This window comes from Cetorhinus maximus, chromosome 3 (genome assembly GCF_964194155.1).
Source record: "Cetorhinus maximus chromosome 3, sCetMax3.hap1.1, whole genome shotgun sequence".
Taxonomy (NCBI): Eukaryota; Metazoa; Chordata; class Chondrichthyes; order Lamniformes; family Cetorhinidae; genus Cetorhinus; species Cetorhinus maximus.
In genome coordinates, this window is record NC_135881.1 from 143,613,024 (window position 1) to 143,635,253 (window position 22,230).

The following is a 22,230-nucleotide window of genomic DNA, read 5'->3' on the forward strand; positions in this document are numbered from 1 at the left end:
GAATTGGTTGAGGACTGACATGCAATGCTGGGGACCTCAGGAGGAGGCAGAGATGGATCATCCACTCAGCACTTCTGGCTGAAGATGGTTGCAAATGCTTCAGATTTGTTTTTTTGCATTGATGGGCTCTCCCATCATTGAGGATGGGAATGTTTGTGGAGCCTCCTCCACCAGTTCATTGATAAACTGTCCATCACCATTCCCGACAGGATGTGGCAGGCCTGCAGAGCTTAGAACCAATTCGTTGGTTGTGGGATAGCTTGGCTCTATCACATGCTGCTTCCGTGTTTGGCCTGCAAGTAGCCGTGTGTTGTAGCTTCACCAGGTTGACACCTCATTTTTAGGTATCCCTGGTGCTGCTCCTGGCATGCCCTCATGCACTCTTCATTGAACCAGGGTTGATCCCCCAGCTTTACTGTAATGGTAGAGTGGGGTATGCACCAGGCCGAGGTTATAGATTGTGGTTGAATACAATTCTGCTGATGGCCCACAGCGCCTCATGGATGTTCAGTTTTGAGTTGCTAGATCTGTTCGAAGCACGGTGGTAATGTCACACACCATGGAGGGTATCTTAGTTTTGAAGACTGGGCTTTGTCTCTGTAAGGACTGTGCAGTGGTCACTCCTATCAATACTGTCATGGGCAGATGCTTCTGCGACAGGTAGATTGGTGAGAACGCGGTCAAGTAGGTATTTCCCCCTCTTGTTGGTTCCTTCACCTGCCGAAGACCCAGTCTAGCAGCTACGTCCTTCAGGACATCGCCAGCTCGGTCAGTAGTGGTGCTACTAAGCCACTCTTGGTGATGACATTGAAGTCCCCCACTCAGAGTACATTCGTGTCCTAGCCACCCTTAGTGCTTCTTCAAAGTGGTGTTCAACATGGAGTACTGATTCATTAGTGAGGGGGTGTGGAATGGGGGGGGCAGTCGTGGTAGGTGCTAATCAGCAGGAGCTGTCCTTGTCCATGTTTGACCTGATGTCATGAGAGTTTATGGGGTCTGGAGTCAATGTTGAGGACTCCTAGGGTAACTGCCTCCTGACTGTATACTACTGTGCCACCACCTCTGGTAGGTCTGAACATCGTAGCCAGGGATATAGTGGTGGTGTCTGGGACATTTGCCTGTAAGTATGACTCGGTGAGTATGTTGCTTGCCTAGTCTGTGGGACAGATCTCCCAATTTGGGCACAAGCCCCCAATGTCAGCAAGGATAACTTTGCAGGGTCAATAGGGCTGGGCTTGCTACTATTGTTTCCAGTGCCTAGGTTGATGCCAGGTGGTCCACCCTGTTTCATTTCTTTTTGACTTTGTAGTGGTTTGATACAACCGAGTGGCCATTTCAGAGGGCATTTAAAAGTTAACCACATTGCTGTGGGCCTACTGGACCAGGTAAAGATGGCAATAGTGAATCAGATGGGTATAAATGACACATTACTGAGACTAGCTTTTAATTCCAGATATATCAATTGAATGTGAATTCCACCAGCTGCCACGGTGGTATTCAAGCCTGTATCCCGTCTTTTAATCTGGGCCTCTGGATTACTAGTCCCGTGACATTACCACTATGTCACCGCCTCCCCCTGTTGTATAATGTTGATGTAACAGGTACTCCATCTTTCTTCCCCAAGATAATACAGAGTCTAATAACTCAGGTGGAAGAAGCTCAAACATGAAACACCTACCTGCAGCTGGGATAGATCTCCCAAACTGTTGACAGACCTAAACAACAATAATTAGTATGAGAAGTGCTACAAGCTCTTGATCTAGATTTTAACATTAGCCTAATAAATCAAAGACAACTTTGTAGAATTACTTTTAGATCACTTGAGTTTTCTGCCAGCCAGATGGTAATTAGTGATTGTAATCGCTCTACAAATTTCAATTACTAGACTACGTTTCAACTTATCGTGGGAGCTCATTTGGGACCTTCATTGTAGGAACAGGATTCTAATTCTGAGCAGTAGCCTCAAAACACCTGCTCAACTTGATAAATAGCTGCATTTAGAGACATAATGGGCCAAGTTTGGCTGTAAACAGGGCTATTAGCCAATGTTCCACAAATAGAAGTCTACATAGAAGAGAATACTGCCCTTGGTACATTTTTCTGTCAAGGTAAGGGTCCATAGATCAACTTCTAATATATTAAAGCAGTGGTCTCATTCATATGGTAAGCCTGGACAAAAAATATGGAGAGGTTTTTCTGCCAGAGAGAGTCCAAACCTGTCTTCACACAATGCACACTTCCAGAAAAGATTGGTGGATAGTAATCACGAGTAGGAACACAGCTTATTTTTCCTTTACCAATCCAAGGGCAGCAAGGCCAATTGCAGCAGACTATCCATCACCCCACCCATATACAAAGTACTGAATTAATACTTGGGGTTTTGTTACCCAAGGTGGAATCTCCAAAGCAGATCCTCAAACTCTTGTCATACTAGACAAAATGAATCCAAAGCAATGACCAAAAGATTGAATAGGTTTCGGGCATGGCTAAGGGAGTTAGTTCTGTTCTCTGCTACCAAAATTCATGGTTCCCTCAAGTTTTGAAACATGAAGCACAAGGTCACTTGGATTTCAAAACAATGATTATGAAGTCTCCCTTATTGCAGGAATTTGCATCCCCACTAGCTCCCAGATGCAGAAAACAAGAACTCAAGTAATCTCTTACAAGTCAGAACCTACACAAAAACTTGTTCCACATGGGATTGAAATCAACTGTGCTGCAAGTGCATTTGAGAGAATTTCCTAGAACAACATGGCATAGAATCAACCAAGGACGAGGCTATTTAGATTTTGTGTAATGTGATAGGATGAATCAGTAATCTCACAGCCAACATCCTACGAGGTAGTGTGATAAATTTCAAGTTTAAGTGTGATACATTTAGTGTCTTAAACGTAAGTGAAGCTAATTACATAGGTATGAGGGGTGTATTCGTTAAGGTTGACTGGGAAAATAGATTTGAAGAAATGATAGTAGATCAAGTGAAAAATATTGAAAGAAATAATTCAAAATTCTCAATGAAAATACATTAAGAAACAAAAACTTAATGAGAAAAATTCATCGTGGTTGACAAAAGAAGTTGGATAGTATTAGATTAAAAGATGAGACTTATAATGTACAAAGAATAGTGTAGTAAGCCTGAGCACTGCAAGCTTTCTAGAAACCAGCAAACATCTTCCATAAACTGATAAAGGGAAAACAATTAGAGAAGCATAGAATCTGAATTGTTACAGCACAGAAGACAGCCATCCGGCCCATCCCTGTCTGTGCCGGCTCTCTGCAAGAGCAATTTACCTTGGGCCTCTCCCCCACCTTTGTGTCATAGCCCTACAAATTTTTCCTCTTCAGATAATGACCCAATTCTCTTTTGAAAGCCACATTTGAATCTGTCTCTACCGCACTCTGGCAGTGCATTTCCAATCCTAACCACTTGCTGTGAAAAAAAGTTTTTCCCTTACGTCGTTGTTGCTTTTTTTGCCAGTTACCTTAAATCGGTGTCCTTTGTTTCTTGACCCTTCCACCAGTGGGAACAGTTCTTTCCCTATCTACCCTACCAGAACCTTCATAATTTTGAATACCTCTAGCAAATCTTTTAAAAGCTTGCAAGAAATATAGACGGATTGTAAGAGCTTTAAGAAGTACTGTATTTAAAAAGGAAGAGAGTATTAAAAGTAAACATTGGTTCCTCAGAGGCCTAGGCAGGATAAGTTATAATGGGGAATAAGGAAATGGCAGAGACATTAAGTATTTTGCATTATCTTCACAGTAAACAACTCAAAGCAAACCAGTAAGGAACAAAGGGGCTTATGATTGAATGAGTAACTTAAAGTGATTATCAGTAGAGAAAAAGTATTTGAGACGCTAATACGATAAAAGCTGACAAATTCACTGACCCGATGACCTATATCCTAGAGTTCTAAAAGAGTTGACTGAAGAGCTAATGGATGCATTAGTTGTGATCTCCCAAAATTCCCTGGATTTTACAACAGTCCCAGCGGATCGGAAAGAAGAAAATGTGACACTGCTATTGAAGAAAAGAGGGAAAGAGAAAACAAGGAATTACAAGCTAGTTAGCCTGAGAGTCAAAGATCCACAACTCTGAGTGAAGGAATTCCTCATTTCAGTCCTAAATGGATCGCCACTGTATCCTGAAGCTGTGGGGAAAATGCTGGAATCTATTCATAAGGTGTGTTAACTGGGTACTTGTTATAAAATCATACAATTAGGCAGAATTAACAGTTCTATGAAAGGTAAATTGTATTTGCAATCTGTTGGAGGTTTGTGAGGATGTAACTAGCAAGGTAGATAACCTTAGGATATTTGGATTTTTTAAATATTTGTTCATGGGATGTGGGTGTCACTCGATAGGCCAGCATTTATTGCCCATCCCTAATTGCCCTTGTTCAGAGGGCATTTAAGAGTCAACCCCATTGCCAGGGGTCTAAAAGGCATTCAGCAAGGTGCCACATAAAAGGTGATTACACAAGATAGGGTTCATGGGATTGTTAAGGAATTAGTCATTGTCCATTGGGAGTAATACATTAGCATGGATAGAGGATTGAGTCAACAGACAAAAAGCAGAGAAAAAGGGATAAACTGAGCATTTTCTTGTTGGCAGCTGTGATTAATGGGGTGCCACAAGGATCAGTGTTGGGGCCTCAGCTATTTAGAGTACATAATAATGATTTAGATGAAAGAGACAGAGCAATATATCCAATTTTGCCAATGATACCAAGGAAGGTGGGTTAGTGAGTAATGAAGAGGACACAAAGAATTTGCAAACAGATAAAGACAGGAAAGACAGGTTAAGTGATTGGGCAATAAGATGGCAGATGGAGTATAATGTGGGGAAATTAGGCTATTTGCTTTGGTAGGAACAGAAAAATCAGAACATTTTTTACATAGTGAGAAACTTTTAAATGTTGGTGTCCAGAAAGATTTGGCTGTCCTTATAGAAGGAAGTCAGTATGCAGGCAGGCAGGCAGATCACATGTCGGCCTTTATGGCAAAGGGATGGAGTACAAGAGTAAGGGAGTCATCAAGATCGCACCTGGAATACTATGTCGGGCTTTGGTCACCTTATCTAAAGAAGGATATACTTGCCTTGGAGGGGTGCAGAGAAAGTTCACCAGTATAATTCCTGGATTGAGCGGGTTTTCCTATGAAGAGTACAGTAAGCCTCATACTTTTCAATGATATCACTCCAGGAAATAAAGATTCTGAGAGGGCTTGACTGGGTAGATGCTGAGGGGCTGTTTTCCCTAGCTGGAAAGTATAGGACAATGGCTTACAGATTCAGGATAGAATGTCGATCATTTAGGACTGAAATGATGAGAAATTCCTTCACTCAATTGTGGATCTTTGGAATCCTCTATTCCAGAGGGCTGTGGATGCTTAATTGTTGGGTTATTCAAGCCTAGATAGACAGGTTTTTAGACTGGGATATGGGAAATGGTCAGGAGTTAAGATCCAAGATCAGACAATGATTATATGAATGGTGGAACAGTCTCGAGGGACCAGGTTGCATACCAGAGGTAGAAGCAAAATATCAGTCATTTACAGCACAGGAGGGCATTCCGCCCGTCGAGTCCATGCCGTCTCTCCGCAGAGCAAACTAGTCAATCCCACATCTCCACACAATCCTGCATCCTCCTAGATTTATTACCCTCAAGTGCCCATCCAATTTCCTTTTAAAATCTTTGATTCCACTTCCACCACCCTCTTGGTTCCAGGTCATTACCACTTGCTGTGTCAAAAAATTCCTCCTTATATTGCCCCTGCATCTCTTGCCCAAAACCTTAAAAGTGTGTCCCCTAGTCATTGTACTGTCAGCTAATGGAAACAGTTTTCCCTTGTCTACCTTATCCAAACCTGTCATCACCTTGTATCCTTCTATCAAATCTCCTCTCAATCTCCTTTGCTCCAAGGATAACAGCCCAGCTTTTCCAATGTAACCTTGTAACTAAAATCCCTCACCCGTGAAACCATTCTGGTAAATCTCTTCAGCACCCTCGCTATTGTCCCAGATGCTGGTCACTTTGCCTTCAGAAGGCAGCTCAGCAGCATATATTGATCATCACTAAGGTTAATAGCACACCCACTGATGCCACAAACTAAAGAAAATTCCTTAGTACTGCAACCCTTCCTTTGCAAGGGTAACAGATATGGGTCTGCAGGAATTAATATTTTACAAGAACAGTCAGTAGCATCAGTATTAGGCAGTTCTCAATTTTCCTTTGCCACTGCATCAATGCCAACAGAGCAGGTGAGGGGCTCAAGAAAAAGATATCCAGCAATTAGCATCAATGATAATCCTATGGGAGTACATGGCTCAACATTACCTTTGTATTCTATGCAGCACTGGTTGCTATAGTTGTGTTTCAGTAGGGACAACAGGATTGACGTAGAATAAAAAAAGAAAATGGTAGAAAAACTCAACAGGCCTGGCAGCATCTGTGGAGAGAGAAACAAATCTAACGTTTTGAGTCTTCAGAGTCATATGGACTCGAAACGTTAGTTCTGTTTCTCTCTCCATAGATGCTGCCAGACTTGCTGAGTTTTTCTATCGATTTCTGTTTTTATTTCAGATTTCCATCATCCGCAGTATTTTGCTTTTATCTTAGGATTGATCTGGTATTGCCTCTTTTATATGTGTAGTTACCAGAGACATCAAAACAAATTTCTTATGTTCTTAATGAAGGGTCACTCACCTGAATGTTTCTCTCTCTCCACAGATACTGTTAGACCTGAGTATTTTCAGAATTTTCTGTTTTCATTTCAGATTTCCAGAAGTCCGAGTACATTGCTTGCTCTTGTTTTTAAGCATATAGGAATATTGCCCTTCATGATTTTGCCCCAAGCTGCCCTGACCTCACTCCTATAAGGAATACTTTAAAAAAGGAATTTTGGCAAATTGAAGCACTTGGGACTCTATGCTAAAAATGTGCTCTATAAATGCAAGCTGTTCTTATTGTTGTGTAAATTAATCTGATGGTATTACAGCAAAATATTGATAAAAGTGACCCTAATAGAATAAAAGTGACATTGTGCTTTATTAGACCATATGCACTAAGAGAGAAGTGGGTAAGTGGGCAAAGTTAGTAAATAAGTGTGCGAAAGCTTTTTTTTGGTAGTCTTCGTTTTGCAATAAGTTTCATTTAAACTAAGGAAAATTAGAAAAATAAAACTTTATGACAAAAAGTTTCTTTTAAATAGACTGCTTTAAATAGTCTAAACAAGGTATTGAAATAGTGAGAAGAGTAACATAAGCATTAATAATCTACTGCTATCCAGGACCAGGACAGTCGAGAGGAGGTTCAGGCAAGATGCAGTGAAATTACAAAAGAGTGATGGCGTCATGAAAGGCAGCGGTGTGGAGTGCAGATAATAAGACAAATTGACATTTTACCATGCTTAAATGGAATTTGGTTGCTAGCCATTTGAGATACCAGAGTTAAATTAATCTGTAAGTCTAAGTTACTTAACTTGCCTTTTGATGCTTTACTAGAGAGGAAGACAAAGGAACAAACTACAGACGATTTCTGTATACAGTTGAAAGATATACAAGAAACTAAATCGAGACATACAAAAACAAGATTTCAGGAAAATTGCTCAAGATTGTACCTATGATCAATTTTGGAGCAAAAAAAAGTAAAAACAGATTAGTAACATTTTCAAAATATGGCTATTTAAAAAAATGTAAGAAAATAAAAGCAAGCACTTCACTCACCACCAATTCTTAAAAATGTTGAGATAGAAAAGTATATTCACAACTATGCACATACCTGCTGAAGACCCTCTGTAATAGTCGTGACAGGAGACATACCACAGGTGAGTGCTGATAGCATATAACCATCAGAACCAACAGAGCTGTTAAAGTTCCCTTGCTAGTTCAGGAGAGAGGCAAGAGGGAAAAGGGAGGTTTACAATCTTAATTAGTGATAGGCATCTTTTCTACAATAAAATAATTATACTCAGTACAATCACAACTATTAAATTTCAATACTTATACGACCAAGCAATACAGTTGCAATGTTTTGAACATGATTCTGAAATGTGCAGAACAAGTTTTAGAAATGTATCACTGGCTATCAAATGGCATCTTTAAATAACCCAAAATTAGGATTGATATGTCCTAGTTACAAATAGGGGGAGGGGGACTTGAGAAGACAATTAGAGAGAATTCCATTAAACTTTGTCCTGTGACGTGCCTTGGGACATTTCCTATTATTTAGGAAAAGGTCTTTTTGTAATAATTTTACCAGTGTTGAACACAGTTTCATTACACAATACATTACTGAATCACTCAACCATGCCTTCCTACCCCAGAGTTTTCAGATATAAAATCAATTTTTTTTGTTCTTAGGAAATGAGAACACCAGAAAGATCATATTCATTGCCCTTAACCCCAGTAGAGGGTGGTAATTCCTCTCATGTAACAATTGTTTCTATGGTTAAAGTGGCATGTTAAATCATTTCAAAGAGCCGTAAAATGCAACGATGTATTGTTGGACTGGAGCTGTGCCAGGCTAGGTAGGGTTTCCATTCCCTAAAATATATGTAAAAATCCAAATGGTTTATTAAACAGTCTAGTCATTTTCATGCTAATTGTTTCCAAAGCAAGCACAAATTAACAGATTTATTGAATTCTATTTTGGAATCTGCCCAGACACTGGAAGAGCAACCGTCAGGGTGCTACTCTAGTACCATAACAAATACAAAAATCAGAGTCTTTTCAAACATTATGAAGTACAAGCTGATGAAGCTGTTGTATTACAGCACTAATTCCTCATGTTACATCAGTTCTTAGAAGGCGGCGGACGGGTAGCCTTGACTTAGGCCTCAGACAATAACAACATTCTAACTGAGTCCAGGGACTGAGACATAAGTTCCAGATTTAAAATTAACAACTGAACTATTATCAATTGCCAATTACGAAAGAGAGTTCTAAATCTCCACCATGCTTTGCGTGTAGTGTTCTCAAATTTCATTTCCAAAATGTCTGGCTCTAACCTTTAGGTTATGGCCCCTAGTGCTAGACTCCCTAACCAATTAAGTAGTTTCTATTTACACTAGTTGTTCTTAATATTTCAAAAGTATTGAACAAATCACCCCTTAACTTTCTAAATACAACCCTTGATGCATAATCTCTCTGCATAATGTCATGAAGAGATATTAATGTTTATAATGTCATTGGAAATTATTTTTAAATTGGTATTGTAGTAGGATCTGTGTCAATGTGTGTCTGTCTGTGTGTGGCTGGTGCTTTGTTGCTTATAATAATTATTAATCTATCAATATCTCTGTAATTTTATGCTTACATCTACCTTGCATACAAATGTCACCGATTTATTCCATTGGCAATCTTAAAAGATGGGATAGAAAGCCACATATTCAAGTTGTTAATAACTACTGTGAATGGCTAAGGCCTGAAAACTGATCCTTGCAGGACACCACTAGTCACATCCTGTCAACCGAGTACCTGCCGATTATCCTTATTCTGTTTCCTGCCACTCAGCCAATTTCCTAAATAGGCAATTAATTTGCCTTCAATTCCAGGAGCTTCAACTTCAGCTGTGGCTCAGTTCATAGCACCCTCGCCTTTGAATCAGAGGGTTGTGGGTTCATGTCCCACTCCCGGAAACCAAGAACTGTGATTGTACTCGAAAGAGTTGCAATCTGTGACTGTTGATAACTCGAAAGAGTTTCAGCTAACAGTGTCTTGTGAGGAATTTTATCAAATGTCTTCTGGAAGTCCATATAAATAATCTGCATTGATATTCCCCTGTCCACTATTTTAATCAACTCTTTAAAACATTCCATCAGGTATGGCCTACCCTTTACAAAACCATGCTAGCTCTCTTTGATCAACTGAAAATTTAAGGTGTTCAGTCACTCTATCCTTAATTTTACATTCTAGTAATTTCCTGACAACAGATGTTGGGTTAACTGATCTATAATTCCCTGGCTTCCCCCCCTCATTTTTTCTTAAATAGCAGCGTGACATGCAAAATTTCCCAATCTATAGGAATGGTGCTCAAATCGAGAGAGCTTTGGAAGATTATAGTTAGGGCATTTGGAATGTTCTCGCCTACTTCCTTTGAAACCTGGGATGGAAAACCTCTAATTCTGAAGATCTGTCACTTTTTAGTGGCATTATTTTCTTATTTACTGATATTTTTGTGCCCCTGTCTGATCCAATATTAGCTTCCTTGAGATGTCCAGCATGCCATCATCTTTTTCTACTGTAAATACGGAATAATTACTTAACATGTCCACTATTTCCTTGTTTTATTGGCAATATTAGCACCAGTTCAAGGGGTTTACATTGCTCCGGACTACTTTCTTATTCCTAATATAATTGTAAATATCTTGCATTGATGTTGCTACTCCTTGAAAGATTTTTTTTAAAAATCACTTCCTGTACCTCTTACTAATTTTTGTCACCCTTTACTGTCCTTTTATCTCTCCTATTCACCAGGATCTATTTTTAATTTACAATTGCATGCGCTTTTCTTTTACTTTTATCTTGTTTCTCCAACGGATTATTTTTTCCCTTGGGAGGCACCACGTTCCTTTTTGAACACCTCCCACAGATCTTGTGTCATTTTACACTAACAGATTTGCCCAGTTTATGGTAGATAATCTGTCTCATTGCACCGAAATCAGCCTTACCAAAATCTAGAATCTTAGTTCCCCTACTTGGCATGATTCTTGGCCTCCTCTCAGCATCTTCTAAGACAAAGTTTAAAAAAGGGAATGTGGAGAAACTATGGCTAAAATTTACAAGCCCCTTAAATTAATTGAGATCCTTTCAATAATACTTACCACTGCATCTTTTACAATGATTTTTGCCACTTGGTCTGGCTGACATAGTCCTGATGTTTCAGAGATCAATTTGGTCTCCAAAGGCTACAAAACAAAATATTTCCAATTTACATGCTGATTTTGAAGTAAGAAAGTACAGAAAAATACATAATTAATGTTTTTTGGTAAATTAATATGCCAGACAACATCCTGGTCTGATATCAAATGGTTTCTATCATCCTGATGCTAATTAATATTTTTTTTCTCCTCTTCACAATTTCTATAGCTGTGACTTTGTTTTTAAGCAAATTTTCCAATTAGGGTCAGCTTTCTTTGACAATGATCTCAGTTTAGGATTTGTTTGTAGGGTTTACTGAACAAAACAACCACTAAAGGGCCACATTGGGATTTTTTTTTAAATGTACAAACTGGAAATCTCAACATTCAATTTAGTTGATTCAGTTCTTTAAGTATCCATTATATATAGGTAGTACCCGAGACAGGCTCTGCTGAATGACACAATCTCATTAAAACATACTGTAAATACTTACCATCAAATACAAGACTAGTGTACATAGATTGTTGCGAGAAAATATTGCAGCAGTGGATAGTTGGCATTACAAACCCAGCATGACTTATTATTACGAGGTAATCTTACTGAGGTTTGCACTTGACTAAGAAGTCAAGCTTGGGTTGGAATAAAACATTTGCAAAGTAACTAGATTCCAGTTAGGGGACTGTTTTAAAAGACATCACTACTTCTTCAACAAATGAACATTTAACTCAAGTCTTGATATGCCCTCAAAAAAAAAGTAAATAAACGAAGTTTGTATAGTATATGGTGCATCAGTATTTGGAATCTGTGTAAGATAAGCAACCTCCTTTAGCATTAAGAAATCATGCATGTCCTCTGATGGTTCTTTTTGAATCCTTCTTACACCTGCACTTTCCACAATATTGTACAATGGGAATGTTACTAAAATCTCCTATGGAAAATGTTAAAAATTTGTAAATATCTTATTTTCATTTTCAAAGTATATAAAAGGAAAACTGAAGAATCCAAAGCTGTTCCCATACACTTCCTTACAGGGCTACATTGGGAAAATTTAGGAAACAGGTCATCTGTTTTCTTAAGCACATATAGTGGAGGAATGATCGAGAAGAGGACAGAGGAAATGCATCAAGCCCCCCATCACTTCACCCACTGACTTTATATTAAAAAGACAGTATCTTTAAAAAAATAACCTACGCTTACCTTGCCTTTATTCTCTTCTTGAAAGCCAGGTGTATCTGTGTCAGGAGGATAAGCAACTGTAATGTAGATATTGTATGGCTTCACCTGGAAACATAAATAAGTTTAAGATATTTATGAAATGCAATCAAATCTGACAAGCTTGGCATCAAACTCTTTAATGAGCATCAGAGCTATGGAAATATTATGATAGTGAATTATGTTGTATTCTCCTCATTCCCACCATTTACACCCTGGAGAAAAAAATTACATTTTGATAAAGCTATAGACTAACATTCCCAACTTAAGGCCCTTGACATCAGTCAAATATAGAATCTTCTATCCATCAGCTTGTTTTGGATTGACCCTTACAACTGGCCTCAGTTCACCAAGCTAAGAGAGGGGAAATGAAAATCAGAGTTGCTGTTCCCGATCAATCACTACAGATTAGTAGGCAAGTGCTGAGAGTTTGTGCACAGGAACAACTATTTCTCATCCCCTACTCTGAATTTAATCCAACGCCTACTTCATTCTCATGACAAGGCAATGGATGAAGAATTAATTACTTGGAATTTGCATAAGGTTTGGCTGTGAACTGTCAGCATTTGCCATCATCACTCCCCTGAACCTGACTGCAACTTCAGGGTTCAGTGCAGGTGCAGATTTAAGCAGAAATCCTTAAGTAGCAGTCTGTCATTCACTACTCCGCCACAAGTGACACTGTTAATATTGTATTTTTAAAAATGTACAAATCTCCCAAGATATATTCACAATAAACTGAATAATATTCTGTTTTACCCCATGCAACAGACAATGCATTATTAGGGCCACTGATTTCTGGCGAATTGCATGATTAGAGTATGACAAGGGTGTTGACAGTGTTTTCAGGCTCATTCAATGGCTCATTTCCAAATTTGTGATATGGAGATATAGTGCATGCGAATGTAATATTGTGCAACTATATTTAAGCTAATCAGAATAAAAAGTTAAAATTTAATGCAAAATAAGTGATAGTTATTAAATTGAGCTAATCAATTGAAAATTAACTATACTTGAATGTGTTAAGTTTATGAATAGAGAATGAGAATTAAATTCTAAAACTTATGAAATATCAAAATGCTTTAGTACCTACATGGCATTGTATAAAGAGTTTCTTTTAAAAACATCCAGTGGCTTTGCATACACCTTCGGAAAATACGGTGCGTCTCATTCTCATTTGTCTGCGACCTTCCTGTTGGAGTGCTATCTACTAGCATAATAGGGAAACAACAGGCAAATGTGGAATTTCAACAGGAAATGTTTACTTAGTTTTCAATGGAGCGCAACCCCATGTAACATGCATGCATGTGTGTGAACAGAATCTTACTTATCAACCGTGACTTAAAAAATTAACGTGTCCATCCAAGATGGGTTTTAGTTTTGCTCCATTCAAGGCCTTCTTTTCTCCTCTCACCATTTCCCAGCTCAAAGGAAGCAGCAACAAACCTGCTCTATCACCTTGTCAAAGTCACTATTTTGCTAGCTGCTGTAGGCAAAGAATGGTCTGCAGTGCCGTTTCCAAACTTGCGCTGTCCACACCCTCACCCCCCTTCCCCATTCCAATTCCAGTGAGAGTAGTCACTGAGATTAATTTAATAAAAGCAGGCCCAAAATGGAAGATTTTCTGTATTCAGAAACATAGCCTAGGAAAAGGCTGGAAACATAGTCCAGGAATCATTGAGGACACCAATATATGCTATTTAAAACAATTTTTTTTGGTAACAGCATTAACCTGCATCAAAAATCAAACAAAGGTCAACACTAAATTGTTATATCTGTAGACAGAAAACACAAAGTGTCAGAAGATGTAATATAAACAGAAAGTTGATGCACATACCTCCATTTGCAAAGATTCAGCTAATCCACGCAGAGCAAATTTGGACGGCGAGTAGGCTGTGTAACCGAATAACCCCACTTGACCTGCCTGGGAGGACACAAACACTATCCTTCCCATTCTCCTTTCCTTCATGGTGTGAATGACTGCCCGAGTAGGATATACGCTACCCAGATAATTGATCTCCATTAACCTCTAGGAGAATGATAATTAATACTAATCAAAACAATACTCAGCCATTTAAACTGTGCAGGTACATTTAACAAACAAAAATAGACTTGTCAACCTTTTATACTGACAGACAGCATTTTAAACCCAAAAATTGACATCAAAATTTCAAAATCTGTAGAGCTACTAGTCTTAAGTCACTTTCAGCCTGGTTAAACGCATGTACATTCTGGGTCCAAATGCTTCATGAGACAGGAAAAAGATACCAGTGGTGTCTCAATAATTCATGTGCAATCATAAAATGTCACTGCTACTGGCAAAGTGTCATGTCCACCACAAAATGCAGGGCTGCACTGCATGAATATCTGGATTATAGTATGGACTATCCATTAAGTATTTACGGTTTTGAGTGAATCTTTTTGAAGCAGTATCAGCTTGTTATTGAGACAACATTTCGCAGCTATTGAAGTTGTGTACGTGAATCACCCATAACATGACAGGTAACATTATATTTGTTGCTAATCTCAAAAAAATCTTCCCTGTACACTTCCTAGCAGTCACTCCTGAGCCAGTGGGGGCATTGGAAGTTCACTTCCATCCTTCAGGTGATATTTACTTCAGAAACTTCAGACTTCAGAAATTGAAATTCATTTTCCAAGTGAATTTAATTTCTTGCAAATACAATTGAAGTTTGAATAGCCATCTCTGGAAAGATGTCTGGAAATTATTTAGCAGTATTAACTGGAAGATAGTGCAAGAAAAACAGCAGTAGATTTTGTTTCTACAAAGGCAAACATATAGCTAATGAACGCCAAACCAACAAGTCATACTCAATTGGAGAAAAGAACAGTATTACATTGATTTATTGAAGGATTCAATGAATAGTATTCTCAAGTTTTTTTTAAGTAAACTGCTGCTTTACTAGTGATGAAAGTGAAAAATTAGATTATTTGTTTCTTCTTGTTTCAAGACTATCAAAAAGGAAAGTCACAAACCACGTATGATCCCTAAATGCAGAGCAAGTTAGATATTAAGTACAAACATCAACAATCTTATCTTAAAACTAATTTTAATCAAAACTCTGTTGTAGAAAATTGTGTTACTTTGTACCAAGATATATAATGGCAAAAATTGCTTTCATACTAATTAAGCCTCTTTACTAAAATGTAGCTACAATTAAATATTTCCATCCATACACAGTACACAAACTCGAAACTTGGATTTTCAAAAACACAATGCTTCTTTGAAAATTTATTTTTGTCACTCCACTTTTAATATTAAATCATATCTACTTTTTAAGACTACCCCGAGCACAGACTTTTTCTTCCACCAAGATAAATTACTCTATAACCAGGCCTCCCCTGCTCTTACTCCAGTCATAGGAAATTCCAAGAACCAAGTCCGGTATCAAGGTTTATAATGGCACAGTAACAAACTAGAGGAGTGAACCTGTATACTACAAACTAACAGCGCAGCATGTTACAGCACCAAAACACTTTTTGAAAAAAATAAACTGGCAGTACATCAAGTTTTTAAAAAAGTGACCTTATTTTTTGAATCCCATACTCTCCATGTCCTGAATGATTCACAGCACTTGCACACTTTAGCAGACAACACACACCTAAGGAATCAGAAGACTTTTATACCAGTGCCCAATGTAGGCATCCACGTATTTGGAGGAAAAAAGAGAAGAAAAAAAATACTTCCTACTAGGAATTGTGCAGCTCTAAATCAATTAAGTAGAGTGTAATTTGTAGCAGATATTCCTGGAAAATTGTTCCACTTTGCACAAAATAATTTAAATTTAGTTATGAAAATTACTCACTCCAAAAAAGCCAACATCAACATCTTCAAACTTTGCAGCAACGGATATTCCAGCACAGTTTACGAGCATGTCAACTGGTCCCAGTTTCTCCTGTGCCTATAGTGACACAGTAAAATATTAATAAATTAATACTTCAGTTCAAAAATGGTTTGTTTGAGAAAAGGGGCAGGTTCCTGTTTCTATGAACTGCTTCAGTGAAGCTCACTTTAAGGAGCAAGGAGCTGTAGCTACATGATCAGAGTAATTTTGCATCTACATTCTGCTTAGAAAAAAAGTCTCAACTATTCATGTATTTACATTCCCACATTTAATCAAACTAAAATGTCAAAAAATAAACTATGAATCTGCACGTGTGGGAGGGTGGGGGCGAGGCAATGAACAATGCAATTAAAAAGCATAGCTAATTTGGTTACACTCAGGCTCGTTTTCAAGTCATGTTATTTAGCAAGTATCTCAATGTTCTCAGAGCAGCGTTGTTTGAAATTTGCTTAAAACAAGCAGAACAGAACTGACCAATGATATACAATGCACAATAACAAACTTAGAAATATAACATTTCTGGTTGATTGCAAAATTAGATCTACATTTAAACTTCCTTCTGCTCTCAACAAGTATAGTTATTCCAACAGATCATTGAAAAAATGCTAGTTTAAAACATTTCAAGTTTCTTTCTTAGAACTGTGAAGATATCCATTTCTATAGCTAACACTAACTGTAACTAACAGTCAGACACACTGGTTTTACATGGAATTCCATTGTTTATGGCAACCTTCTGCGGTCCACAACCTTTAATGTTTGATAAATCAATAAGCCAAATTCCACTATTAAACATGATTATGTATTCTGCAATTCCATGCATTTTTCTGTGAATCCTGCAAACAGCCATCTAGTTGATACCTTTGCAGTGTTTGAATGCTCACGACAAGAGGCCTTAACTTCAGCAATAAGTGTAATTTAGATGAAGTCAAGATAAATTTGAAAAATCAGGACAGCAACACAAGTGTAAGAGTTGTGTGTCACAGTTAACATATTTAGAGTGCAGGTCCATTTCCATAGCACCAGCAAATGCAGCAATTCTTTATTCACTTCTGTTAAGCATAAACAAAATATAAATGGGATCTAGTATATTGAAGTATGGTGTTTAATATGTTCAGGAAAAAAAGTAAAGCAACTTACTTGTTTAATCACACTTTGCACTTGTCCATAGTCTTTTGACACATCAACAGATATACACAATACTACCTGTGAAACAAATCAGAAGGTAGTCATTCTCAAAGGTGCACTTTGTAAACAAAATAGCACAAAAATCTCCTATGATGCAAATTAAATTATACACAACTATGCAAGAACAAATCAACTGGAATAATTTAAAAAACAAGTGACTACACTATGAAGTTAATTGCATGGAGGGAGGTGATGGAGAAGAGGGAACCAGCAAAAGAACAGGAAAGAAGGACACAAGAGGGTAAGAAAGCCTAAGGGAAGGCAAGTGCTGTGCATAGGAGTGGGAGGGAACGAAGGGTGTTAAGTGAGCATAACGGAATAGTAAAACAAGGGAATACAAGGAGGAGAGTGAGACAGAGTATGCACACAAGGGGGATGGTTTGGCAGGGGGAGGAACAAAATCATTCCTGCTCATTAACAGATGGCCTACCTCTGGGGAATCTGGGGTATGGAAAGAAGGCAACAGCATAAAGGGTAAGCCATTTCCCAAAAAGGAAGAAAACAAAAAAAAAGCGCAATGTTGATTGGATATCCGAAAAGATCTCATGATGACACCCTGCAGAACTAAAAAACCAATCTGGTAGAAATACTGATGCTATGTATGATTAGTACTTAACTAATTTTAAAATTAGCCATTTGAAAATACGTTTTAAACTTTGGCTGACATTTGTCCGAAAACAGAACTATTTATCATATATGCAGAGCTATGCAATTTGCCCGGCCAAAATGAAAGCTCTCTCATTCCCCAATCACAAATGAACTATTCTCTTTCATCAAAATGTCAGTGAACAAAGAAGCGACTTAGGAAACAAGGGTTGCATTTAAGTCACAAGAGTTTCACACCCAAATACACAAACTGTTCTAGTATACAGCGCTCGTACAGCTTACTAGGCATCTACACCCACCTGCTTATCGTTAATTGAATGCTTCTCAATTTCTTTCTTTGCCCGCAGAAGTTTGCCCTGGAAAACAAAAGCATTGAAACATACAAACATATTTAGACTACCATTTTTGGAAATTCAGTAAACATTCATGACAGCTCAAGTGGAGCTGTGACTTTAGGTTCCGAACACCTAACTGCTAACAAAAACTTGGGTGATTCAGAGTTTCACACTTGTTTAACTTAGCAAATCTGAATACATGGTCAATTTGCAATTCCAATGTGAGAAGCATTGAGATCGTTTTGCATTTTCAAAGTCATCTAGGTTAGTGAAGATGCAAACATTGAATAAGCCAAAAAAGACAATTTTTACTACTGTATCTCTAATTTGAATTAGTCAAACGACATTTCCTATTTCCATCCATAAAAGACTTGATCAAAGTTTCTGTATTATTTACAATTGCTTTAAAAAAAATCCCAACCCTGTATCTCATGTATTTTCTTACAGCAGCTATCTCAGATTCAGAGCAGACAGTAACAGGTTGCTAACAAGCTCACAGCAAGGAAAAGTTTAAGGAATACTGGCTCAGCCACTAATTTTCACACAATTATTTTAAAAGCTGGGATAGCCACCAGAGAAATTCCTTTAAAAGCAAGTTAACATCATTTTGAAGTGGGGGAAGGGGTGGAAAATTTCAAAAGCTGAGGAATTTCATTTGCCATTTTTAGAAAGGATGCAACATGCCATTGGCAGAGGAATAAAAAGCTTTCCTAAAACTTAACATGCGGGTGGATGACAATGTTCCTTTAGAATAATTCTGCACGGTATATGAATTTTCCTTTATTTTAATGGATGGGTTAGTATTCCTCAAATTCTCTCTCAAAACATTTGTATTAAAAACTCAATTCATTTATGACCCTATAAGATAGCTTAAAATATCTGCACATAATTCCTGTCCAAAAACAAAATATTTTCCACTATATTTTTGTTTTGCTTGTGAGAATGTCTCTTACCCCCATTAGCATCACTTGCTATGTCTACACTTATAATGTAAACTAATGTAACTACACCACCTTTAAACCAGTGGCGCATATCTAAGCTCCTTGGTCCAATGCCCAAATACCTAAGTTCTCTTACACAACTAAAAATTTATCTATGCATCTCTTATGTAAGCAGCATTCCAGTCATCGTATTTTTGTTCAATTCTCCACGCCCGTCATTATAATTTCATGCATTCACATTTACAATGGGCTTTCCTGATATAAACTTGGCACTTTGAAAAGTTCTGACATGATTTTCACAAATATTCAAAATACTTCAATTTTTTCCATCCATCTTTCCAACCTTCAGTAACTGAAATTGCTAAGCCGAAAGCAGGTTTAAGGAAAACAATTACGTATTACACGATAATGTGATTAAATTTACCCATTGAATTGTCTCGTGTGCCTTATGAAACCAGTTTCTACTTGAAAATTTCATCTTCTTCCAAAAGACCCAGGCTTGGAGTTGCTATTTTTGCCTTAAATCTGTGACACTTGAGCTAAATTTGGATTGTCTAGTTTTAGCAGAGAGAGAAACAGACTATTCCTCAGAACAACAACTAATCTTCAATTCAGAGATAGAGAGAGAGAAAAGGAGAGGCAATGAGGTTGAGGGAGGGAATTTCCAAACTTAAAGATGGCTATGTTTTTTTTACTCTTTCATAGGATGTGGCCGTCGCTGACTAGGCCCATCCCTAATTGCCCTCGAGGCGGTAGTGTTGAGCTGCCTTCTTGACCGGCTGCAGTCCATGTGGTGTAGGTACATCCACAGTGCTGTTAATTGACTTAAGAAGTTTGATACAACTGAGAGGGCATTTAAGAGTCAACCACATTGCTGTGGGTCTGGAGTCACATGTAGGCCAGACCAGGTAAGGGTGGCAGATTTCCTCCCCTAAAGGACATTATTGAACCAGATGAGTTTTTATGTCAATCGACAGTGGTTCATGGTCATCATTAAGCTTCTTTTTAAATTCCAGATATTTTATTGAATTCACATTCCACCATCTGCCATGGGATTCAAACCTAGTTCCCCGGAGTATTGCCCTGGGTCTCTGGATTACTAGTCCAGTGACAATATCACTACGCCATGGAGGATGCAGAGCTGAAGTAACACAAAGTTCTGGCAGGGCTAGAGGAGTTTACAAAAATGGGCAAGGGCAATGCCATGGAAGTATTTGAGCACAAGAATGAAAAAAGAGAGGAGTTGCTGGGCTGGGAACCAATGTAGGTCAGTGGGCACAGTGCTGGCAAGTATATGGGACTTGGTGTGAGCTGAGATAAAAACTGGAGTTTCAGAAAAGTACCACCAAAAACAAGACAATAACCTTTTTGTGGTCAATCCTAAAATATAAGATTTAAATTGTTTAAAGCCAATATTTTCCTTGCTATTGAACAATCAATTATTCTATAGATATTTCTCTGCCTCAGAAACAAACCAGCTTTAGACAGTAACTAAAGCTCTGGTTAAGCCACAGCTAGAATATACTGTCCAGTTCTGGCCATCATATCAGGAAGAATGCAAGGGTCCTTGAGAGGGTGCAGAGGAGATTTACCAGAATGGTTCCAGGATGAGGGAATTTAGTTACAAGGTTAGGTAGGAGAAGCTGGGGTTGTTCACCTTGATGCAAAGGAAATTGAGGGGACATTTGATAAAGTACAAAATTATGACAAGTTTGGATAAGGTAGATAAGGAAAAAAACTTCCCATTAGGGGTGGTGGAAGCAGAGACATTCAATAATTTCAAAACTACATTAGATGGGCACTGGAAGGAAATAAACCTGCAGGGCTATGGGGATAGAGCTGGAGAATGGATCTAACTGGATTGCTCCAAAGAGTCAGCACAGACTCAAAGGGCCAAATGGCCTCCTTCTGTGCCGTATTAAAGTGTACAACTGCCTCAATTTGAAAAGTTTTAGCTTTAATACAAATTCATATACAACTTAGTTAAGTGCTAATCAAATTAGAGTTGGACCGGCAAATGCAACTCAAATTTTCTCTACATTCTGGTACTGCAGATCTTGGCAATAACCCAGGAGCACAACCATAAAGTTATTTAAAAATCATGGAACTTATGATTGTTTATGATGCCACCTGCTTTGTGAAAAGAAACCAGATTATCTACAACTAGGCACAGTGTGTTGTTGTGGTGTTAAAATATTGAAAGGGGTCAAGGTGACTCTCAATTCTTAACTACCTGCTAGAAATTGGTACTTGTTAAGAAGTCACCATTCAAACTAAATTCTTCTTTCTCACCCTTCCTGACAATTTTATTTAAGGAACAAATTGATTCAATCTCAATACAGGTCAGATGATCACTGGCTCGGGTAAAAACATTTCATACCAGAATAATCCTTCAATATAGCGAAAATATAGCAGTAAGGTTCCTAGTAACTGATACAATCACACACCTCATCCCGAGCCACCAGGGTTATAAAAGCACCATGCTTGAAGCACTCAATGGCAATACATTTCCCAATACCACTCGATCCTCCTGTCACCTGCATTTAAAAAAAAGGATTCAATGTAATTAAAGATAGCGTTTCTCATTGATGAAAAAGAACATTGTTATAAGCCAGTCTTTTTCTAATTTATATTCAAACCTATTGCACTGCAGGAATGCAGCAAGTTAGGCAAAATCTACAACTAGGACATGATGAGGTTTCACACTTGTAAACATTCTGGCATAAGGAGATGCAGAATATTAAAATAGGGCAGGGACGCTAAAATGTTGTAAACACATGTTGGAATCTATTCAACAATGTACAAACTGTTCCGTTTTCCCTTCCTTCCCTCAATACCTTTTTTTTTTAGGTTCACCTTAGACAACTTTTATCTTCACAACACTTGCAGAATGACAAAACTATAAACGACTGAACTAAACCACTTTTTGTAACCTACATTTGACATTAATCCAAAAATTCTGATAAGGTCACAACATTAAAGTTTAACTTTGTTTCTCTCTCCACAGATGCTGGCAGACCCAGCATTCTGTTTTTATTTTATATTATACATTCAACATTAGCTGTTTGATAAACATTAAGCAATGCATCAATATATTATTGGAAAGGCATTGACTAACACTAGCGGTGTAGCCAGGCTGTAACAGAAAAACTACACTTGAAAATTGGTTTCTAAATTCAAGCTTATTTGTTAAAAAACACTCAAGTCCCATATTACATACTGTT

General features: G+C 38.0%; 1 protein-coding gene across 2 annotated transcripts in view; it reads right to left on the bottom strand.

Annotated features, from left to right (window-relative positions):
• kdsr (3-ketodihydrosphingosine reductase) overlaps nt 1–22,230 on the bottom strand; it is a 40,887-nt gene that overhangs the window by 11,588 nt on the left and 7,069 nt on the right. The window contains exons 2-10 of one of the 2 annotated variants that reach the window (XM_078539072.1): nt 21,454–21,543; nt 18,030–18,086; nt 17,077–17,142; nt 15,901–15,996; nt 13,911–14,102; nt 12,059–12,142; nt 10,825–10,908; nt 7,782–7,883; nt 7,272–7,620 (exon numbers count right to left, since the gene is read on the bottom strand). In XM_078539072.1, the coding sequence (XP_078395198.1) occupies nt 7,609–7,620; nt 7,782–7,883; nt 10,825–10,908; nt 12,059–12,142; nt 13,911–14,102; nt 15,901–15,996; nt 17,077–17,142; nt 18,030–18,086; nt 21,454–21,543 (783 nt within the window). In that variant the 3' untranslated portion in view covers nt 7,272–7,608. Of the gene's footprint in view, nt 1–7,271; nt 7,621–7,781; nt 7,884–10,824; nt 10,909–12,058; nt 12,143–13,910; nt 14,103–15,900; nt 15,997–17,076; nt 17,143–18,029; nt 18,087–21,453; nt 21,544–22,230 lie in introns of those variants that run through there. The other variant, XM_078539071.1, reaches the window with a different exon arrangement.